The sequence below is a fragment of the Leptonotus elevatus genome, chromosome 21 (assembly GCF_054856555.1).
Source record: "Leptonotus elevatus isolate MCC_2025b chromosome 21, RoL_Lele_1.0, whole genome shotgun sequence".
Classification (NCBI taxonomy): domain Eukaryota; kingdom Metazoa; phylum Chordata; class Actinopteri; order Syngnathiformes; family Syngnathidae; genus Leptonotus; species Leptonotus elevatus.
The window spans coordinates 14,385,934-14,406,057 of record NC_141259.1 but is presented as its reverse complement, the minus strand read 5'-3'; the positions used below and the strand labels follow the sequence as shown (position 1 = coordinate 14,406,057).

The following is a 20,124-nucleotide window of genomic DNA, read 5'->3' as shown; positions in this document are numbered from 1 at the left end:
ACCAGCGATGAGTGACATCAAATGGAACCGTCTCTCATTTCTTGGCTGAATTATTAGCTGCTTGTGGAAGAGCGATTGTTGGCCAATTGTGGTGCGGAATGTCGCGTTTGCAAGGCGGGGGCTCCCCGTTGCGGGGGTCCCGCTTGTGCTCCACTTCATTCGATTGTATTCAGTCCGGGGCCTACTTTTTGACCCTTGTGGTGTCTTTTGCTCTGCTCCACTGTGGGGTCCCCCCCCCCCCCTCAAAGACCAAAGAGGTCACATATAGGCGAGCTCGCCACAATAAGTCTTCCCTGTGCGCACGCAACGCGCGCGCGCGCTCGTTTCCCTCCACAATTGCAGCAAGATGGATGGGCCGCTCCCCAACTACAGGTGCTGCTCTACTTCGGGAGCCTCTCACATTTTTCACCGCGCTCCCCGGTGGTGATTAAACAAAGAATGCATCACAACACACTGGATTCGTTTAAAGGCACACAATCCATCTTATCGAATTGTTCTCGGTCTGGTTGCACGGTGCTTCACGCTGCGCAGATCCAACAGTCGCCGATAGGGGGCGGCGCTCCTTCTTATCAGCTAAAAAAAAGTGGCGAAAGTGCTTCGTTTTTTTAACATGCAAAAAAGGTGTCGAAAGTGCTTTTTTTTTAACGTGCAAGCTACGCCACCCTGAGGCGAAAAGCGGATACACAAGAGGCATATTATTAGGTACACTACTGCAGAATCAACAGTTCTGCATTTACAAAGCTAATGTTGAGTATTTAGTGTAATTATATCACTTTAGGTTAGTGAAAGGAGAAGAAATATAGATCACCACCTTCCTTTTTTCAGCTTATTGAACTGAAGAACGAGATACAAAATATGAAATGGCAAATTTTATTTGAGGGCTAGAATTTCATAATCTGTTCAAATGAGGATGCATCATGATGAAAAAAATCATTTATGTCACACACAAAAAAAAGCATAATCCTTTTTTCCTAGATTCCCAAGTTGGTCGTAGGCGGCTAATATGGTGACATGAGACAATATGTCGGTCATATATTTTAGAGTCATGAGACAAAACTGTCAAATGTGTTTTGCAAGAGGATATGATGTTTTTTTTTTTTTATGTAGTTTCTCCTTTTTTTAGACATACATGACAGCCGCTTCCTGGTTCAGGAGGGATTTGGCACTTTGTTAACCTTCTTCCATTAAAATATCGCCAGCGTCTTGGAAACGCCGGCAAGGGCAAATGAGACACTTTACAAACTAAAGTTCAGGGACAAGAAAAGCATCTTGTCTTCTTTTGTTGTTGCCAACTTCCTGTTGTGACGAGCAGCAGCAGCAGCAACAAATGTGGCGGAGAAGATTTCAAAGCCTCACCTGATGGCCACAAGGTAAAGCAGCACTCAAGGTTACCTTGAGGTTATGCACCCAACCCGCAGCATATGCATGCCAAACTTTTTCTTTTCTTTTTTTACACACAAGACATCGTGCCAACGAATCCACCAGCAGCCCCATGTGACAGTTGCAGAGTTTAAGAAAATCAATGATTTTATTTCATTTAAAAAAAAATAAAGACCACAACATTTTTAATGCATACATTGGAAGAAAAGTGACAATACAAATGAGTCATAAAACAGTATTTACATTTGTATATATTATGTACAAGAAGGTCAAAGGTCAGGATTGAGAATTCGCGACCAGTCCATGGGGTACCCTGACCTACTCCCATGAGGACTTTGAAGTACCGGAAATGGATGGATGCTTGGGATTTGTTTAGGCGGCACAGTTGCTAGTGGCTAACAGATCTGCCTCACAGTCGAGAGGTTCGGGGGTTCGAATCACAGCGTCCTCTGTGGAGTTTGCATGTCGACTTTGAAAAGTACTGAGCGAACATTCGCCAGTTTCTTTTATCTTTAACGCTCTCAATGTTAAACTGATAGTAACTACCACAAGTATCCGGGTCATGGCACCAATTGAAGAGTTCTGAGCCAACCTTCACCTGGTCCTTTTATCTGGAATGCTCGCAATATACCAACTGTAACTACCAGAAGACTACATATTTTCAGTTGAACTATTTAGCGGAGTGTGTGGAGCCCTTTCTCTGCCAGAAGAGGAAGAAGGTCTAATCTGTCCAAAATGGTTCTTCCTCTTATACTGTCCTGGCTCTACCTAGCCTACGTGACAATGTGTAGCTCGATTGGTCTCAAGTGGTAAGACCCAGCTAGCCTAGCTCAAGAGCACCTTAGGCCTAATCTAACATCACCAAGGAGAGCCGCCTCTCGCCTTTGTCAGCTGGACGGACTCCAGCTGGACCGAGACGCCAGTAAGGAAATAAACGCTACAGAAAAGTGACGGATGACGCTGTTCATAATGAAAGAGCCGGCGTGGTTTCAGTGTCAGTCCCGACCGACGGCCGTTTGGGAACCGCCTGGAATTTAACGACCCCGCCGCCTCTGCCCGGCCCGCGGGTGCACGACTGCAACAACTTCAGGAGGTCCTGCCGGAAGCGCACGCCGACAAAGACGTACAGGAAGGGGTTGAGGCAGGCGTGCGTGTAAGCCAGGCTCTTGGCGACCTGCCCGGCCACGTCGAAGCGCTTGACCACGCCGCAGTCGGTGATGGTGGCGTTGGCCGCCTGCGAGGCCGCCACCATCAGCAGACCGTTGTACGGCAGCTGCGAGGCCAGGAACACAAAGACCACGATGAAGATGACCCGCAGGGCCTTGTGCTTCTCGAAGTTCCTGGCCTGCAGGAGGGTGCGGATGATGACCGAGTAGCAGAAGATCATGACGAGGAGCGGGACGACGAAGCCCACGCAGATCTGCAGGGCCAGCACCAGGATCTTGGTGCGGTTGTTTGCGTTGTTCCAGTAGACCAGCACGCAGAAGGACGAGCCGCTGGGGTCCGTCTTCACGCGGGCGAAAAGGAACTCGGGCAAGGCCAAGAGGGCGGAGGTGAGCCACACCGCCACGCACGCCACTTTGCTGTAGAACAGGCGCTTCCGCTTCCAGTTCTGGGCCTTGGTGACCTGCACGATGGCGATGTAGCGGTCCACGCTGATGCACGTCAGCAGGAACGTGCTGCTGAACAAGTTGATCTTGTACACGGCGGACACGGCCTTGCAGAGCGCCCCGCCGAAGTCCCAGCCTTTGACGGCGTCGGCCGCCCAGAAGGGCAGCGTGCACAGGAAGAGGAGGTCGGCCACGGCCAGGTTGAGCAGGTAGACGTCCGTCATGGTCTTCAGGCGCTGGCGCACCGTGCTGTAGATCCACACCACCATCAGGTTGCCCAGCGCGCCCAGCGCGAAGATGGTCCAGAAGAGGGGGGGCTCGTACCAGCCTCGGAACTGCCGGACCCAGCTCCTGTCGCACATGCCGGCGATCTGGGTGGGGCCCGTATCGTAGTCGCCGGAGTAATCCAAAGGGTCCTGCTGAAACACAAAATCAAAAGTCAACAAATGTAAACTCAATAAATAAAACAAATGACTACAAGTGCAAATGTTCTGCAGTTGTAAAACTGAATTTAGTGATCGTGAACTTCACCACAGACACAGGTGGCAAATCCAGGTCCGGAAAGTAAAAACCCTGCCACATTTTGGCTTTAGCCCCTTGTGCTAGCTAGCTAGCTAGCTAGCTCCCTAGCAAGTAACTGAGCACCCGGGGAGCTAGCTAGGAAGCTCGCTAGCTACTACTACCTTGGGGCTAAAGCAAAACCGTGGCAGGGTTTTTACTTTCTGAACCAGGATTGGCTACCCACAGACTTCAGAACTTCCGACTGCCGCGCTTTTAGTTTTTAATCCATCCATCCATTTTACCATAAACTAGCCTTTGAAACGGTATGGACAAAAAACCTCAACCCAAAACGAGAACGTTTGGAGGACTTTTGTTTGTCTGGACTGCAGAGCTGTTGTCGGGGGAGATTTTGGGGGTCTGCTTAGAGAAGGGGCGCGGCAAGGACCTCTAAGGACAGGATCTCGTCATCCCTGGCTTAAAATCTTGTTTTCCATGTTTCCCTTCTCCAACACACCTGAATCAAACAATCACCTCATCAGCAAGTTCCGCAGAAGCCTGATAATTTGATTCAGGTGTGTTGGAGACCCCTGACCTAAAACAAGCACTTAATGGCGCACTACTGCCACCTACTGATAATGCGACGCTGCCATCTAGCGCTGGAGGTCTGAAGCGCACGCGTAGACCAAAACAACAACAAAATGATCACGTGACTGCTGGTCTCTCCACTCGGTTTGTCTTTTTCGTTTCCTGCCATGCATGTTTTGTTTTCACTCTCGGTAAAGCATCTGCTGCTGCCAGCTCGCCGCACTTTTAGAGCAGCTTTTGGTGGTGATGTGATGTGGTGACGTGACGTCACACACGCACACGCGCACGCGCGTGATCCCACATGGTGAAACCAGAGCGAGTCGACTTGAGGGCGTCACGTGCAGCTGCTCGCGTCTCGCCTGGAGAAACCACATCGCTGCTGCACGACTTCCTGCTGCTATCTAAAGAGTGTGCGGGCGGGGGCCTCAACGATCCTTTGGGGGTTTTTTGGTTAGGGGCCCGCCAGTTTAGATGAGGGCCATAGATAAAGGGCGTAGTGAAAAGATAATAGGTAGGAACTGACTGACGTTCGTTTTTTTTTTTTTTTTTTTTTTTTTTTACGGTTGAGTACATACAGCACTGTTAAATAAGCATTAAAATAACACAAAAAGAAAATCAGTAGGCCATTATTCATTTACAATGAGATCTTGCCAACTGGTGGAACGGTACACAATTCGAGTGTTGCTTGTACCTCAAGGAACATAAACTTTTTATTTTGTTTTTCGTAGCTGCTATTTATAGAACAGTGCAAGTCTTAAGATGCAAGTTGTCATTTCAACAAAATAAGCATATAGTTGTCAGCAATGGACATTCATTATAATTTTTAATTATATAAAACTTTGAGAAATAAAAAAAAATATATATATATAGAGGCTATACTTTTCCATATCCATTATTGACTAGTTGAATCAATATTTAGTGCTTTATTTATCAAAATCTGTTTTTTTCTTCATTAAAAGAGATGAGAAAACTATTTGTATTTTATGTGTACAAAAGTGAATAAACATTGTTCATAATGTTGATTAAACATTAAGCCAAGCAAAAGTTTCATAATGAAAAAAAACACACGCACATTTGGCCAAATACAAGAAATTTCATACTGAACTATTTTGTTTTAGGTCAATTTAACCCACAACATAAGACTTTAAAAGAAGGAAGCTCTAAAGGGAAGTCAGACTAAATATATTTATTTGTATTTTTCGTTTACATACAACAAATACTCACAGTGACAAAGTCATCAGTTGCTGTCGTCATATACGGCGAAGGGAAAAAATCAGCCATTTCACCTGTAATGATTAAAAAATAATAATACAGAGACAACCTTAATATGAGATTTAAACCAGCAGAACAACATTAGTCATAATCAAAACGAGTGTTATTAATAACTTGCTTTACCTTGTTGTGGTTTGGGAAGTGTGGATGCTCTTCGTCTTTTTGTGCGAGTGCGACTCATCCTCGGCTCTCTTTTATGACTCGTCTGCCGCCGCAAGACCACGTGCTGATCATTCCGCCTCTGTGTCAATCCACAGCCGGCACACACGCGCACACACTGACGTGGGACCCCCCTCTCATGCTGCGCGCCACTTCCTGTCCAAGGTTTGGCTCCAACATGATCCATGGACCACGAAGCCCGAAAAAGCGAAAACTTTTTCTCTCCACAGATGATAAAAGTTTCAGGTCATATTAAAAAGAAAGTTTGTGCGAAAGCCGGAAACCGTCAGGTGTGATTAAAAAGGCCGATGCTAAGACGGACCCCCGGACATGGGCGGGAAGCGTCTTTGATGACATCCAAGGCGTAATTGGACACTTTTTTGCCTTCTCTTGTCATTTGGATGATGGATGAGATGAGGCGCTTTTTTGGATTTGGGTGTCATCGGATGTGATTTCACGGATCACTCGCATTTTGGGGAGAATCCGTCTTCAATATATATATCATGTAATATATACAGATCCGTATTCGTACGGCAAATAAATCACCCTAAGATGGGCTTCAACGTGCCTGAAAACGCACCAGAGTTGGCAATTGTGTATAATCTGGTGGGAATCTATTTTCGGGTTGCCCAAAAACACCCCCTCTCCCCCCCCCCCTTTTGTGAAATAGTCACTTGTCATTGTTTTTGACTGCACAGTCCTGGGAACTGTTACTTTTGGCTAAATAAGGAAATGAAAATGTATGTGTGCTGCATACCACGGCAACTCTAAACTTTTAAAATGACAATCAAAACAAGACGTTGGATTTGTTGGGGTCTGGATGTTTCTTGGGCTGGGGAGGAGTTCTGGTGGGGGGTGTCTGGTCGGTGCTGGATTTCACCTTCCTTGGTTTTCTTTGGTCCTTCCTCGGGTCTCCTGGTGTTCGGTTTAGGTGAACGGTATGAGATTTTTTCTAATAGGTTTTCTGGTGAGCTAACAAATACACGCACGCACGCACGCACATACACATACTCACCCACACACACACACACAAAAAATAAAATAAATATATATATATATAAAAAAAATAATAATAATAAAAAAAAGAGCAATGATGATGACATTTCAGAATGAACAATACTGAGCTCTTAAAAAAAAAAAAAAAAAATCAAAACAAGACGTTTTGCGTTGCACCTTGCGTTGTTGTGACACGATGACGCTGCTGTAAAAACATTCATGTGACATGACAGACCTAAAAAAAAAAAAAAAAAAAAAAAAATGGGACATGCCAGTCTTGCCAGTAAAGGGAAACACATCAAATGACCCAAGTCACATTACTAACCGCAGCAGCACAACACATGGCACACAAGGAGACAAACAAAGCTGACGGGTCACGCCGTTCGATTGGCAGGCTTGATTGTTGGTTTCGCAAAAAGAGGCACTCGTCTCACTTTTTTTTTTTGTGGGGAGGGGATCCGTTTGCACCGCAACGAGGCCCGGGGAAACAGCTGCAACCAGACTAATAAACCCGCCAGTGTTTCCTCCACACAGCAGTGGCTGCTTTCACTCAAACAACAGAAAATCGCAAGGAAGGAGGGGAGAAAAAAAAAACACAAAGAAAATAAAAGCAGGCGGTGGTGAATGAAATACTGAAGATGGACTGCATTTGAAAAAGATTTATACCAGGGGTGGCAGGCGATTACAATTTGGAATCCTAATTATTCGCATGACTTTTTCTAAGTTGGAGGTACTTGAACCCCCAACCCCACCTCCTATGCGCATTCATCGAACCCTACAGCAGTATGCAATGAAAACAGCAGAGGCCCTCTAATTGAACCCTGTGGGACACCATAAATGCAATAAAATAAAATAAAATAAAAACTCATTCACTGCCATTGACGTAAAAAATTCATTTTAACTATTTGTATACATTTGACACTTTTTACACTTCTGTTAATAAGAGTATGAAAAACTAAAAACGTTTTTTTTATTATTGTACATTTAGAACAGATATAAAATGTGTGATTAATCGTGAGTTAATTATTGAAGTAATTTGATTAATTACGATTGAACATTTTAATCGCCTGACACAATTTAAAAAAAGAAAAGAAAAGATTATTAAAAAATTAGGGGCGTCAGGCGATTAACTTTTTTTTATTGTAATTAATCGCATGACTTCACTAGTTAACTCACAATTAATCACAAATGTTATAACTGTTCTAAATGTACAATTAAAAAATCTAGTTTTTTTTCACACTCTTGTTAACAAAAGTGGGGGGAAAAAAGTTAAACTAATAGAAATAGTTCAAATTAATTTTTGACGTCTTTCGCCGTCAATGGCAGTGAATGAGTTAATCACTTCTATTCCAAAACACAATATGAAAGCATGCAGCTGTGCACTTGAGAATCATTATTTATCTAATAACATGACAAAAACATTTAATAAAAAATAAAATAAATATAATAAAAAAAAAGAATGTGTACATTCTTAACAGGATGCTCTTGTTTTACAACAAGTTTTGCTCCGATCAACCAATCGGAGGACAGAAAAATGCTGATATGCATATTTGAAATCGGATTGGTTAAAGAAAGTCACCAGGCAGCGCTTCCCATTCGAAAGGCCCCGGGGCAGATTACGCTGGCACAGCAACGCAAGGCTGAAATCCGATTGGACGAAACAAATCCACATTCTGGAAGTAGTTCAGCAAAAAGAAAGACTCTGAAATGAAGTTGTAAGTGTATGTCAACGCTTCTGATAATGTTTAGGCAGGCAAACGTGGTCAAAACATTCCAGTTTATTTGCAAACAGCATTTAATTGTTCATGTTGCACAGCTGACAAAACGCATGTCGATAAATAGTACGTGCGTGTTTATTGTATGCAGATCATGTGGATTTTGGCTTCACTTTCCAGGTACACATTTGCTGAAATAGTCGACAATTGTTATGTATAGAAAAACGAGGAACTGGGACTAATGAAGCAGCGCGTCATTCCACTCATTCGCTGCCATTGACGACGACAGACGTCAAAAATTTAAGTTGAACTTTTTTTTTTCATTTCATTTTTTATGAAAACCTAGAATTTTTTTATTGTACATTCATAACATATGAAATTATCATGCGATTAATTACGATTAAACGGCCCTTATTTTTATTTTATTTATTTTTTTAATTACATTTTTTAATTGTAATTACCACACGACTTCACTAGTTAACTAACGATTAATCACAAATTTTAGATCTGTTCTAAATTTACAATATAATTTTTCTTCTAGGTTTTCATACTCTTGTTAGCAAAAGTGGGATTTTTTTTTTAAACTAACAGAAATAGTTTAAATGAATAAAAAAAAGAAAAAAAAGAGAATTTTTGACGTCTATAGCCGTCAATGGCAGTGAATGAGTTAATAAGCCAGAACAGAAAAGCATTTGTGGAAAAAACATCAGACAAGCTTCTCAGTGAAGAATATTCAATGTAGTGGCCTGTTTTTTGTTTTTTTTGTTTATTCTGAGCGTCCAATTCAGTGAAGGCCTCTCCTAGCTGGGACATGATAGCAGTTGCATCGAACCCCTTAAAAAAAAACGGGTGCTTGACCCGCTCAAGAATGTTCTGATGGGCACATCCAAAACCAGAAGCCAACAACAGAGAGAAAGAAAAAAAAAACCCGTGAGATTAAGCGTGAATAAATCAGTCCTCACAAAAGTGCTTGCGTCAGGATCGACGGTTTCTCGTCCCAAAACGCGTCGTCATTTCTGTTTCCATCTTTCGAGCGCAACTTCCCTCTCAGCGGCGCCAGGTCCGGCGGCGGCGGCGGCGACTCATTCGTTCGGCTCGTATCTGAAAGAGGAAATCTGTCAACACAAATCATTCAGCATGTACACAGAAATTTCCATCATTCATTTTTCATCTTCAGAGATCAAATCTGATTTTGTAGATGAGAATTGTTACAAATTCATTTCTGGATCTGTTGGACACTTTATTATTTTTTTATTTTTTTATTACAACCACCGGCAACATTCATAATATTTGTATTTTTTGTGTGTAACACCTTCAGATGCCACAAGATGGCGCCAAAGTCAAAACTGATCATTGGTTTAGTTTTAGCTCATTCACTGCCATTGACGGCTATAGACGTCAAAAATTCATTTGAACTCTTTCGGAGTTTCACAAGAGTATGAAAACCTAGAAAACGTACGTTTAGAACAGATCTGAAATGTGTGATTAATCGTGAGTTAACTAGCGAAGTCATGTGATTAATTACAATTAAAAAATGTAATCGCCTGATGCCCATTTTTTATTGTAATTAATCGCATGACTTCAAAAGTGAACTCACGATTAATCGGAAATTTTATATCTGTTCTAAAATTCTAGGTTTTCATACTCTTGTTAACTAAAGTAGAAAAAAAAATGAAATAATATAATATAGAATTTCAATGGCATTGAATGAGTTAATAGGACTCGCCCTCATGCCGAATTCCCTCGCATTCCATTTTTAGAGATGACACGTGCTCACGTACTTGTGCAATCTTTTTCGAATGTCCTTGATCTGCTCGTTCTTCTTGGACAGGATCTCCTTCATGTTGCGATAAGCCGCCGTCTGCTGGAACTTCTTGTCCAGCTCCTGGACGCCAACAAAAAACACACCGACTCAATGAAAAGAGTTCAAAGCGCAATTTTCCCACGCAGGACGACGGCGGACCTTCTCCGCCAAGGCCAGCTGCTCCTGCACTCGCAGGAGTTCGTGTTTGGACGAGACCAGGTTCTCCTGCAGGTCCTTCTGGGAGGCGGCGCTGACGTTCAGCGTGCGCTCGTAGTCCTCCTTGAGAGCGGCCACCGTGTCCTCCAGGCAGCTGATCTCCTTGGAGTGCGCCGTCAGCTAACGTGTGTGGAAGGCGGCGTTAACGACGGGAATCGTGTCGAAAAGTCGAGATGAGCGTTACCTGCTGGTCGCCTTGCACCTTCTGGAGATCTTTAAGGGCTCTCTGGGCCTTTGTCTTCTCATCCAGCACATTCATTGCCTGGTGGAATGAGAAAAAAGGTTGAGTGAAAAGTTGCTGCTGTCATAAATTAATCGATTCATCGACGAGTAACCGATGATCAAATTACTCAACTATTTTAATCATTGCGTAATGGTTTGGGGCCATTTTTAATTTGTCTAAATCCTCAGATTTCAGCTGATTTCTGTAGTCCTTCATAAAAGACCGATTACCTTCTGTGTTTAATTAAAATAAGACATTTGCAAACATGTTTTTACAAAAAAAAATTAATCACTATACAAATAGGAAGTACAAAATAACCACCAAATACTGGTAAAAAATGAATCAGATTAGTCGATTAATCGATTAAATAATCGATAGGTTAATCGATTCTAAAACATATTCGATAGTGACAGCACTAATGAAGTGCGTTTTAGAGCTATCAAAATTAATCGATTAATCGACAAGTAATCGATTGTCAAATGAATTGATAACGATTTTATTAATCGAGTAATCGTTTGGAGACATTTTCTTAATTTTAAATTGGCCAAATCCTCTGATTTCAGCATATCAACATTAAATGTTCACTGATTTCTATAGTCCTTCATGAAAGAAGACCGATTATCTGCTGTGTTGAATCAAAATAAGACATTTGCAAACATCTGTTTTTACTTCTTTTTTTTTAACACTATTCAAATACAAAGTACAAAATAATCACTAATCACTGGTTAATAAACAGTAATCAGGACAAAAAAATTAGTAATACACTTAAATGCAAAATTAAAAATGAATCCGATTAATCGACTGAATACTCAATAGATTAATCGATTCTGCAAATATTCGATAGTGACAGCACTAATGAAGCGCGCTTTGGTTTCGTACCTGCGATTCTAAAGTGCGCAGTTTGGCTTTCAGGTTATCGTTCTCCTCCTGAAGTTTTGCAATCTCCTGAAACGTACGAGCAAGTGTGAATGACGCACAAATTCAATTCTTCTCAATGCAGCTGAGCTCCAAACCTTGTTCAGGAGGTCAGAAACGCCGCTTTCGTTAAGCGGCGCCAACTTGGGTTTGCCGCCGTCCTGGTTCATCTGCCGCAAATACGACAAACAGCGTTCAGCGCAAACACGCGCTAACGTTTGCCAACGTGGCCGTCGAGCACACTCACCTTATCCGACACTTTGAAATCAGTCTTCTCAAATTCAGCTACTTGCTCGAGTAACTCCCTGTACGAGTAGAGAACACGGGTTCAAGCAGACTCGTCGACTTTACCGAGCCAAGAAAATGAGAGCTTGAAGTGGATTTGGCATTTACAACGCGGATGACTCGCTGAAAGCGTAACAGGTGGAAATATTTCACCAAAAATGAGACTGGCAGCGAAGTCACTTGCTGCAAAAATCAATTCTCAAATGTGTGCCGCGCACGTAAGTTATTTTTTGGAATGAAAATGACAAGATCGTTGTGCTTATTTTAAGATACTTATTATTTAATTATCTGATTTATAAATAAGCAGCCTTGGCATTGAGTGTTGTTAACTCATTCACTGCCATTAATTCATAAAAAAAAAAAAGATGATTAAAAATTAGGGGCAAGAGGCGATTAGTTAACACACGATTAATCGCAAATTTGATATCGGTTCTAAATGTACAATAAAAAATTCTAGGTTTTCATACTCTTGTTAACAAAAAGTGGGGGGGAAATGTTAAATTAATAGAAATAGTTTAAATGATATTTTTGACGTTTATAGCCGTCAATGGCAGTGAATGAGTTAATTAGTGAAGTAATTTGATTATTAAGATTGAAAATTTGAATCGCCTGACGCAATTTAAAAAAAGAAAAGAAAAGATTATTAAAAAATTAGGGGCATCAGGCGATTCTTTTTTTTTATTATTGTAATTAATCGCATGACTTCACAACAACAACATGACTTGTTTTTAGTCTAAAAATTCTCTTTTCAAGACCGCTGTGGTTGATATGAGCCTAGTATTACTTTTTTTTTTTTTTTTCAAAATCTTACTTTCAACTTAAGTCAACTTTTCTTTTCAGATGTTCTTTTCTTCAATTTTCTACCGTCCTTTTTTTTGCAGCGTGCTCTCACTCGACATGATCTTTCTGCACATTTTTTTGCATCACGAAGATGACGGCGGCCTGCGCGGCGATGACATTTTGGGCGCACCCTCGCTGAGGGCGGCAGCCGAGCATCGATGCGAAAGATGCTTTGGGGCCGCCGAAGGAGCGCGCAGATGTGGTTTGAAAACGCGGCTAAACTGCACGTCGCTCGGGCGGGGCGTACGCGACGCTTTAGAAAGTCACGTATGGCGGGGGGGGGGGGGTGAGAACATGAAATCCACCCATTCGGAGCGCGTTTAGAGCAAAGGTTACAGAGGTGAAATGTTACATGAAGTTCACCGCAACATTGTAGCATGTAAAACAAACGTTCCTCAGCAAGGACGTGGCCTCTTACTATTAACTCATTCACTGCCATTGACGGCTACAGACGTCAAAAAAATCATTTTAACCATTTCTATTAGTTTCACTTTTTTTTTTCTTCACTTTTGTTATCAAGAGAATGAAAACCTAGATTTTTTTATATTGTACATTTAGAACAGATATCAAATTTGTGATTAACTCATTCACTGCCATTGACGGCTATAGAGGTAAAAAAAATATAATTTTAACTATTTCTATTAGTTTAATATTTTTCCCCACTTTTGTTAACAAGAGTATGAAAACCTAGAATTGTTTTTATTATTGCACATTTAGAACAGATGTAAATTTTTTGATTAATTGTGAGTGATGTCATGCTATTAATTATGATTAAAAATTGCCTGACGCCCTTAATTTTTAAGTCTTTTCTTAAAAAAAAATGTTTTTTTTTTTTTAATTACTTTTAATTAAAAAAAGAAAGAGGAAAAGATTATTAAAAAATTAAGAATTTTTAATAATTAATCCCATGACTAAACTGACGAATGATCACAAATTTGATAGATTTTCTAAATGTACAATAGCACATTTTTGTCTAGGTTTTCATACTTGTGTTGACGTCTATAGCCGTCAATGGCAGTGAACGAGTTAATCGTGAGTTAACTATTGAAGTCATGCAATTAAATAAAAAAAATTAATTGCCTGACGCGATCAAAAAAAAAGAAGAGAAACGATTATTAAAAATTCGGGGCGCCAGGCGATTAAAATTTGTAATCGGAATTAATCGCATGACTTCACTAGTTAACTCACGATTAATCACAAATTTTATATCTGTTCTAATACAATAAAAAAAAAATCTAGGTTTTCATACTCTTGTTAACAAAAGTGGAAAAAAATGGGAAACTAATAGAAATAGTTCAAATGAATTTTTGACGTCTACAGCCGTCAATGGCAGTGAACGAGTTAAGTTCACCGTGCAGGTATGATACTCCAAAGTAAGGTTACATCTGAAATTGTCTTTGATTTACAGAAACACACGATAAAAAAAAAAAAATCACAATATTTTTTGCAACCACAACGTCGCTGAGCAAAACGTGGGACCAGTCGTTTCCTCACCTGTTCTCCAGCTCGGAGATGTCCGCCTGCAGGCGCAGGTAGTACTTTTCGGCCTGGAAGAAGAGCTGCCGCAGCAGCAGGACGTTGGTGTGCGCCGTGTTGATGAGCTCCATCTCCACCTCGCCTCGTACCACCGCGTGCAGCCCGTCCAGCATGTCGCGCACCTCGTCCACCGTGAACGTCTCCTCGACCAGCCTGTGGATGCAAGCGCACACATTGTTGTCCATTCTGAAGCAATTTTGCGGTACTAAGACACTCACCTGCTCTCTTTGAGCTCTTCAAAGCAGGAATCCACGGTTTTGAGCCTCAGCAAGCGTTTGGATCGAGCAAATCGCATGTAGTTGATCACCTCGTTCTGGTGATGCTCATTACATCCAAATTCAGCCTAGGAGGAAAACAGGAGCAATTCATTGATTTTGAATTGATTCTTTTGAGTTTAATTGCAAGAATCTGCAACGGAGCTAACACATGTTTTTGGGAATGTGGGAGGTTGCCAGAGTACTATTCCACTCAACCTGTGGAGTGTGGATTGTGTTTACGTGCATATTTGGAAGTTTTTGCACCCACAGTTTCTGTATAAAAAAAAAAAAAAACGATTCCTATTGTTTCTGTCGAAGTTGATGCACATTAATGCTAGGGTGGCAGCGGGCTGTTTCAAGGCTTATTTAGCACCAGCAGAATTAAAGCAAACCCCGGCTAGTGGGGAAAGCCAGCGCTAACACGGCTAACAGAATCAAGCGGATGACAAGCAGCCAGCCAGCTAAATTAAAAGCCTAACAGCAATCAAAAGGCCCTCGACAACACCACCATTAGGCGTCGGTAGCAACAACTTTCACTTTTGGATTCAAACAAAAATTGATTTTAACAAAAAGAGTGACTTACCATGTTGGCTGCGAAGCTAACGTTAGCGTCACTTATACAGCAAGCGTGTGGCTCAAAATGGCAGGAAAAGTGATGATGGACGGCTAATTTAAACCAGATTGGGAAAAAGCAACGCTGCACTGGCGATACTGCGGGTTGGTAACGCGAACGGTAATATCTTTTGAGCAAATACTCAAATTCTGGGCGGTGGTTGTTGGACGATAATCTGTCAGATTGGCCAGGCTAGCAGTGAAGCTAAGTGTTTGCAACAGAATGCCCTGGTAACCAACAAGAGCGTCATTGCCTTGGTTACGAGCGGTGCGTTCATGGCAGCTCCGTAAACCACAGAATCCTACAGCCATGACGCTAATGTCGTAATTTCACAAATAAATTCGAATGATTAACACTTAATTTTTTGACATAATATCATTCATATCACACATCTAACAAGTGTATCTTAAATTTTCTTGAAATCGAGAGCAAATGTTGAACCTTCTTTTAACGTGAACCGAAAAGTCTGAGCCAAGTAAAAAGAAAATACACACCATTATCAATATTTGTGTATTATTATGAAAATTCCACAGCTGCTGTAGGTTATTATTTTAGAGCTTTTAAATGGCTTATTATTATTATTATTATTATTATTATTTAATGTAAGTTATTCTTTTAGAGCTTTTAAATGGCTTTTTTTAATGTGAAGTTTTAATTTTCATCATTATGAGGTTTTCAATAATTTATTTCCACAGTAACGGGAATTATTGGAGTATCTCCCCTTTCTTTCTTTCTTTTTTATTTTGTAAATTTATATTTTTAATAGTAACCCACGTTTTTGCAAAAAACGAACTAGAATGCCTGACGTTTTTTTTTTTTAAATTGTATACATGTTAGTTGTTGTTTTTTAAGCTAATATCGTGGTCTTTTTATATATAGGTCAATCACACTTGTTTCCTGCTTCCCCATATGAGTTCAAAGCATTAAACAATAGATGGCAGCATTGATCTAAGACAAACTTCCCATGACCTTTCCCATTGAACTTTGAACATATTGACTCCGTTTTTTGGTTGTACAATTGGAGCAACGTGACACTAATATGGCAGCAAAATTCCATTTAGGAGGACTGTATTCTGGCAGTGCAATGAATGAGTGGGGAGCACATTTGCCTTACAGTTCTGAATTTTGGGGTTCAAAAGTCTGGCCTCCTTGTGTGGAGTGTGCATGTTCTTCCTGTGCTTAGCGCCATTTAACTCTAATAAATTGCCCCATAGGACTGAATGTGAGTGGGCATACTTGTTTATTAAGTGCCCTGCGATTGGCTGACCGGTTCAGGGTGTATGCCGTCAGTCACCTGTGATCCTAAAGAAGACAAATATTTATTCATGGCATCACCAAGCAGTAGTCTGTCAAACTAAACTACACACAAACTAAAAGTCGCAGTGTTTTCTTGTACTGTAGCCTATTTATCATGCAATTGAGTATTTTAGGCTTTCTTCCACCACTGAAGCTTTTTCTTGGGGGTGTGACAGTTGCGGGATCTTGAGAAAATTTTGACAGGAAACTCCACCCCCGAATTTCTCTTTAGCTCTTAAATGAATTAGACTAAGGGGCAGCGCATGTTTGGTCATCAAATCAGATGCTTCATTATAACGTGACTGACTCGTCTGTATGTGCTCGACCCCATTCAAGTTGAGTGTACGGCATCAAAAAAAAAGGCCAAGATGTTTCCCCTTTACCTCCAGTCAAGGTGAGTTACCTCAAATTTGGGTGTAGGTGGGCAGTGTGTTAAAAAACATAATCCAAATGGATTTTTCATCATGCAGAAACTACTAATCTAGTTTATCTTTACTGATTGGGTGTGTGGTTGGGGGGAAATTATAGTTCAGATGTTCTCGGATGGTTGTTTGACACAAGCAGAATAAATCATTTTTATGTCTTGATTGGATCAAAAATGATTTATTACAAAACAAATTATGTATCTTTGTTGATGAACTGTATCTATATGCCAGCGATGTATGGCGGAAGGTGAATTAACATGTGCATCCACTTGTTGCCATTCATATAAAATAATGTTTGTTGTTCTAATCCACTGCATATACTACTGCACTTTTTATGACATTTTTGTTTGGAGAGGTACTGTGAAAGTTTTCAAATGTAAAATTGGCTCAATGGAGGTTGGGCTCACACTATTCTATTAACGTGTGCTTTTTGTGTGTGCAGTTTTTGTTGAGTTGGTAATTGATCATTACTGCCACTAGATAGCACAATAATCCTTAACCTAACTATGTTGCAGATTCAGGCGTATTTTCGTCTTCTTAACATGCATTTTCTATGAACAAAATGCAGTATCAGTGTTTCTTGAATATTTTTCAAATCATTATTATTTTTTGTTAGCTTGTTTTCCAAATGCATGTCAAAGGGCTTCACTTATACGCGGGTTTTTCACTATTCGCGGGCCGGCCTGGCTCCTAACCCCCGCGAAATATAGTCCACTTTTGATTGTGAAACACGAACGGACAATTGGAAGATTTGCAACTGCTCCATTATCAGTTTGATTTGTATTCCTACGTTTAAAAAGAGGCGAAAAACGGGTTACACGCTGATCTGGAAGCAGCTACGGCGACTCTCCGCGCTCATACGAGCCAATCAGCTGACCGCCGCATGACAGGCAGGCGTCGCGCATGCTCACTGGCGCATTCTGGCTGGGAGGAATATGGCAGCGTCCTGAGCGCTGTTGGGGGGGAAATACGGCGTAAAGCGAGCACCTTCGGAACCCGAGCGGCTACAGCGAGAAGCGGCAACAGCAACATAGAGGAGGGCCGGGGGCCGAGGGACGGCTGGAATTGACATCCGCTCGCGATTTGACAGGTAAATGCGTCCTTTTTGTCCCTCTTGCGAAGCCATCTCGCCCATGTAATTGGAGCCTTTTTGCTAATGCGACTAGCTTAGCTGTCGTAATGAACCCTGGTGATGCGCGAGCTAGCCGCTAATCTTAGCATAACAAGATGGAGCTCCAAACTCAGTTTTGTCTTTTTAACATTTCTATATAAGCATCCGGGGCTTTGAAGTCGTCTCGTTTGCGTAGCGATGTGGAGGCGACGGCGTCTAACATGGAAAGTCATTAGTCAAGATCCTAGGCCGCTTTTGGCGGTGTAGCAGTCTCGTTAAGTTGTCTACTGATAAGCCAGGTGAGGAAACGCTTGTCACAAGCACAGCGCAAATTAGCATTAATTCCCCCCCCCATGATTGAAAATAAGTAGCGCATAAACTGTCAAAGTGGTTCCAATGAACTGCTACTGCCTTCCTTGGAAAGCTATTGCTTCGTTAAATTTGATAAATGACAACCTGAGATGTGTTTACTTGTCAAGCCAGCCTTTAATTATTTCATGTTTCACGTCCAGTTTGTGAAGCTTATAACCTGACACGGACAGAGATATACAATATTTGTACTTTTTTTTTTTTTTTTTTTAGCCCAAAACAGGACATTATCTTAAATTGACAGTGCAGAAAATGCACAAAGATAAAATGTATTGGGATTGAGATACTGGTGTGATCCGTAACATTTCAGAAAATTGGCAAACAAAAATGTCGATCATTGTTTTCCAAAGTAAAAGCAGACGTTTGGAAATGTTTTATTTTTTATGCCACACAGATATCTGCTTTCATGGGTGACCAAAGGAATCGTAAAATGCTTAGTGGCTGAAATCGGTGGATTTGGACAATTTTAAGTTGAACTTTTTTTGGCACAATATTATTGAATGTTTTTTTATAAAGAGTAATAAAGAATACATAATTTGCAATACAAGTGTGTATACCCACAAAAGATGTAAAAAATATATATTTTTTATATAACTGTATTTTATATCAAAATAATATTTGTCTAAATTGGTGCTATGTCCAGTTTGTCACTGGCACGCTGTGCCGCAATGACGCTCGCTAGTTTGAACCTTGCACCCTGGCTCTTCTCCATTCATTCAAGTGAGGCAAAGATGCATGTAAGGCACATTTAAAGGGTTGTAACTTGTTGGGGGGTCACGAGTCGATTGAAACGCCATTGCGGATGCTTCTCGTGACATCACTGATGAATATCAAACCTCACTGGGAAGCCGCTCAAGCTGTCAGGAGGTCTTGGCATGTAAATGTTGATTTTTTTTTTCTTCTTCTTTTGGTCCATTAATACCTCTCACTATTGATCCGCCTATAAACAGGAAGCGAGGGCCGGCCCCTGTATGGCTTGTCACATGACTCAATCCTGGAATCCGACGTCAAAGTCAACATTTATTTATATGTCCCTTAATTGCAAGAGTTTCGAAAAAGGCTTCCCAGGCCCACAGTTGACAAATATCAACAACATCTCTTGATCTAAACCTCCAAGAGAGCATAGTAAACCCCAAACCCACCGTGGCCTTATTGTCAATTTGTACTCTATGAAACTTTGGCGTGAGTGTATTACAGTGTGCATTGTGAATAATTTCCTCAAAGTGTTGCTTTTTAGCAGCAGGCATGTGCAGGCATTCCTTGATTTGGCCCAAGAGTAGAGGAAGGAAAGCTGGAGTCAGTTTTCCCGGATCCTGGCGGAATGCTGACACAGGTCCCCCTCACTCCGTCCCACCCCCCCCCTTTTTGTCACAGTGCACCCATCAAGTGCTCAGCAAGGAAAAGACCGCTGAAATGTGGTCATACTTTATTTTTTTGAGGCCACATGCAGTCAATTTTCTCGAGTTTTTAAAAATTTCGAAATAATAATAAATAAATCTGAATTTATTGTATCATGATTAAAAGCCGGGGCAGAAATAGCACATCTGTCTCTTTAAACGTCTCTTTAAATGTGTTACTACAGCTTCATACATAGAGATATCTTTTACTGGCGTTTCAATCATATTGAAGTTAGGGATTATTAACCCCTGGCCTTCTAAATGTAATCAATATCTTTTCACAGTTTTTTTTTTTATAGACAAGTAATCGCTGCTTTACTGAACTTTGACCTCCTTTATTGTGCATTTGTAATCCGTTGTGTGTGACCCGGTTGATTTAAACCCGATCACAGCGGAGAGGCTGCTTGGATGATATGTTAGCCCAGCGGCGGTTTTTCCCATCTTGCCGCAGAATGTCGAAGGGCAGCGTAAAGTGTGTGCGACGGTGCGGTGCAAATCTCGTATCGGCGATTTGCAGACGGCTTTGCAACGTTCGGACTTTGTCGCCGAGCTGCGCTGCCAAAAAAAAAAATGAACGACTTGTTGTCCGTGCTCAACTTTCCGGCGTCTGCTGTGTTCC

General features: G+C 41.3%; 3 protein-coding genes across 11 annotated transcripts in view; 1 reads left to right on the top strand and 2 right to left on the bottom strand.

Moving 5' to 3' along the window:
• Nucleotides 1–1,648: 1,648 nt before the first annotated feature.
• LOC147156069 (C-C chemokine receptor type 9-like) lies at nucleotides 1,649–5,597 on the bottom strand. 3 transcript variants are annotated; one of them, XM_086066166.1, is made up of 3 exons: nucleotides 5,472–5,597; nucleotides 5,301–5,362; nucleotides 1,649–3,409 (listed from the first exon to the last, which is right to left on the bottom strand). In XM_086066166.1, exons 1-3 carry the CDS (start codon nucleotides 5,527–5,529, stop codon nucleotides 2,345–2,347), a joined length of 1,185 nt encoding a protein of 394 aa, XP_085922292.1. In that variant the 5' UTR covers nucleotides 5,530–5,597; the 3' UTR covers nucleotides 1,649–2,344. The 3 variants fall into 3 exon arrangements, with proteins under 3 accessions (XP_085922292.1, XP_085922293.1, XP_085922294.1); XM_086066167.1 differs by having other exon boundaries at nucleotides 1,649–3,406; XM_086066168.1 differs by lacking the exons at nucleotides 5,301–5,362; nucleotides 5,472–5,597 and adding an exon at nucleotides 4,122–4,238.
• A 2,669-nt stretch (nucleotides 5,598–8,266) lies between these two features.
• Nucleotides 8,267–15,153, bottom strand: lztfl1 (leucine zipper transcription factor-like 1). 2 transcript variants are annotated; one of them, XM_086066208.1, is made up of 10 exons: nucleotides 14,878–15,153; nucleotides 14,256–14,380; nucleotides 13,996–14,190; nucleotides 11,624–11,681; nucleotides 11,475–11,546; nucleotides 11,341–11,406; nucleotides 10,423–10,500; nucleotides 10,182–10,358; nucleotides 10,000–10,103; nucleotides 8,267–9,333 (listed from the first exon to the last, which is right to left on the bottom strand). In XM_086066208.1, the coding sequence occupies exons 1-10, from the start codon at nucleotides 14,878–14,880 to the stop codon at nucleotides 9,177–9,179; spliced, it is 1,035 nt and encodes a 344-aa protein (XP_085922334.1). In that variant the 5' UTR covers nucleotides 14,881–15,153; the 3' UTR covers nucleotides 8,267–9,176. The 2 variants fall into 2 exon arrangements, with proteins under 2 accessions (XP_085922334.1, XP_085922335.1); XM_086066209.1 differs by having other exon boundaries at nucleotides 8,267–9,319.
• A 2,404-nt stretch (nucleotides 15,154–17,557) lies between these two features.
• Nucleotides 17,558–20,124, top strand: part of dnajc13 (dnaJ homolog subfamily C member 13) — a 28,522-nt gene continuing 25,955 nt past the window's right edge. For 5 of the 6 annotated variants that reach the window (XM_086066178.1, XM_086066180.1, XM_086066177.1 and 2 more), the window contains exon 1: nucleotides 17,558–17,718. The gene's annotated coding sequence lies outside the window, so the exon portion shown is untranslated. Of the gene's footprint in view, nucleotides 17,719–17,813; nucleotides 18,039–20,124 lie in introns of those variants that run through there. The other variant, XM_086066176.1, reaches the window with a different exon arrangement.

What these genes read in the sequence shown, in the direction of transcription:
- LOC147156069 (XM_086066166.1), bottom strand. Translation starts at nt 5,529, where the DNA reads ATGAGTCGCACTCGCACAAAAAGACGAAGAGCATCCACACTTCCCAAA. An exon ending in ACTTCCCAAACCACAACAAG is followed by an intron (nt 5,363 to 5,471) that starts GTAAAGCAAGTT and finishes TAATCATTACAG; the next exon opens with GTGAAATGGCTGATTTTTTC. An exon ending in CAACTGATGACTTTGTCACT is followed by an intron (nt 3,410 to 5,300) that starts GTGAGTATTTGT and finishes TTTGTGTTTCAG; the next exon opens with CAGGACCCTTTGGATTACTC.
- lztfl1 (XM_086066208.1), bottom strand. An exon ending in TTTCTGACCTCCTGAACAAG is followed by an intron (nt 11,407 to 11,474) that starts GTTTGGAGCTCA and finishes CGTACGTTTCAG; the next exon opens with GAGATTGCAAAACTTCAGGA. An exon ending in ATTCGAAAAAGATTGCACAA is followed by an intron (nt 9,334 to 9,999) that starts GTACGTGAGCAC and finishes TTGTGTTGACAG; the next exon opens with ATTTCCTCTTTCAGATACGA.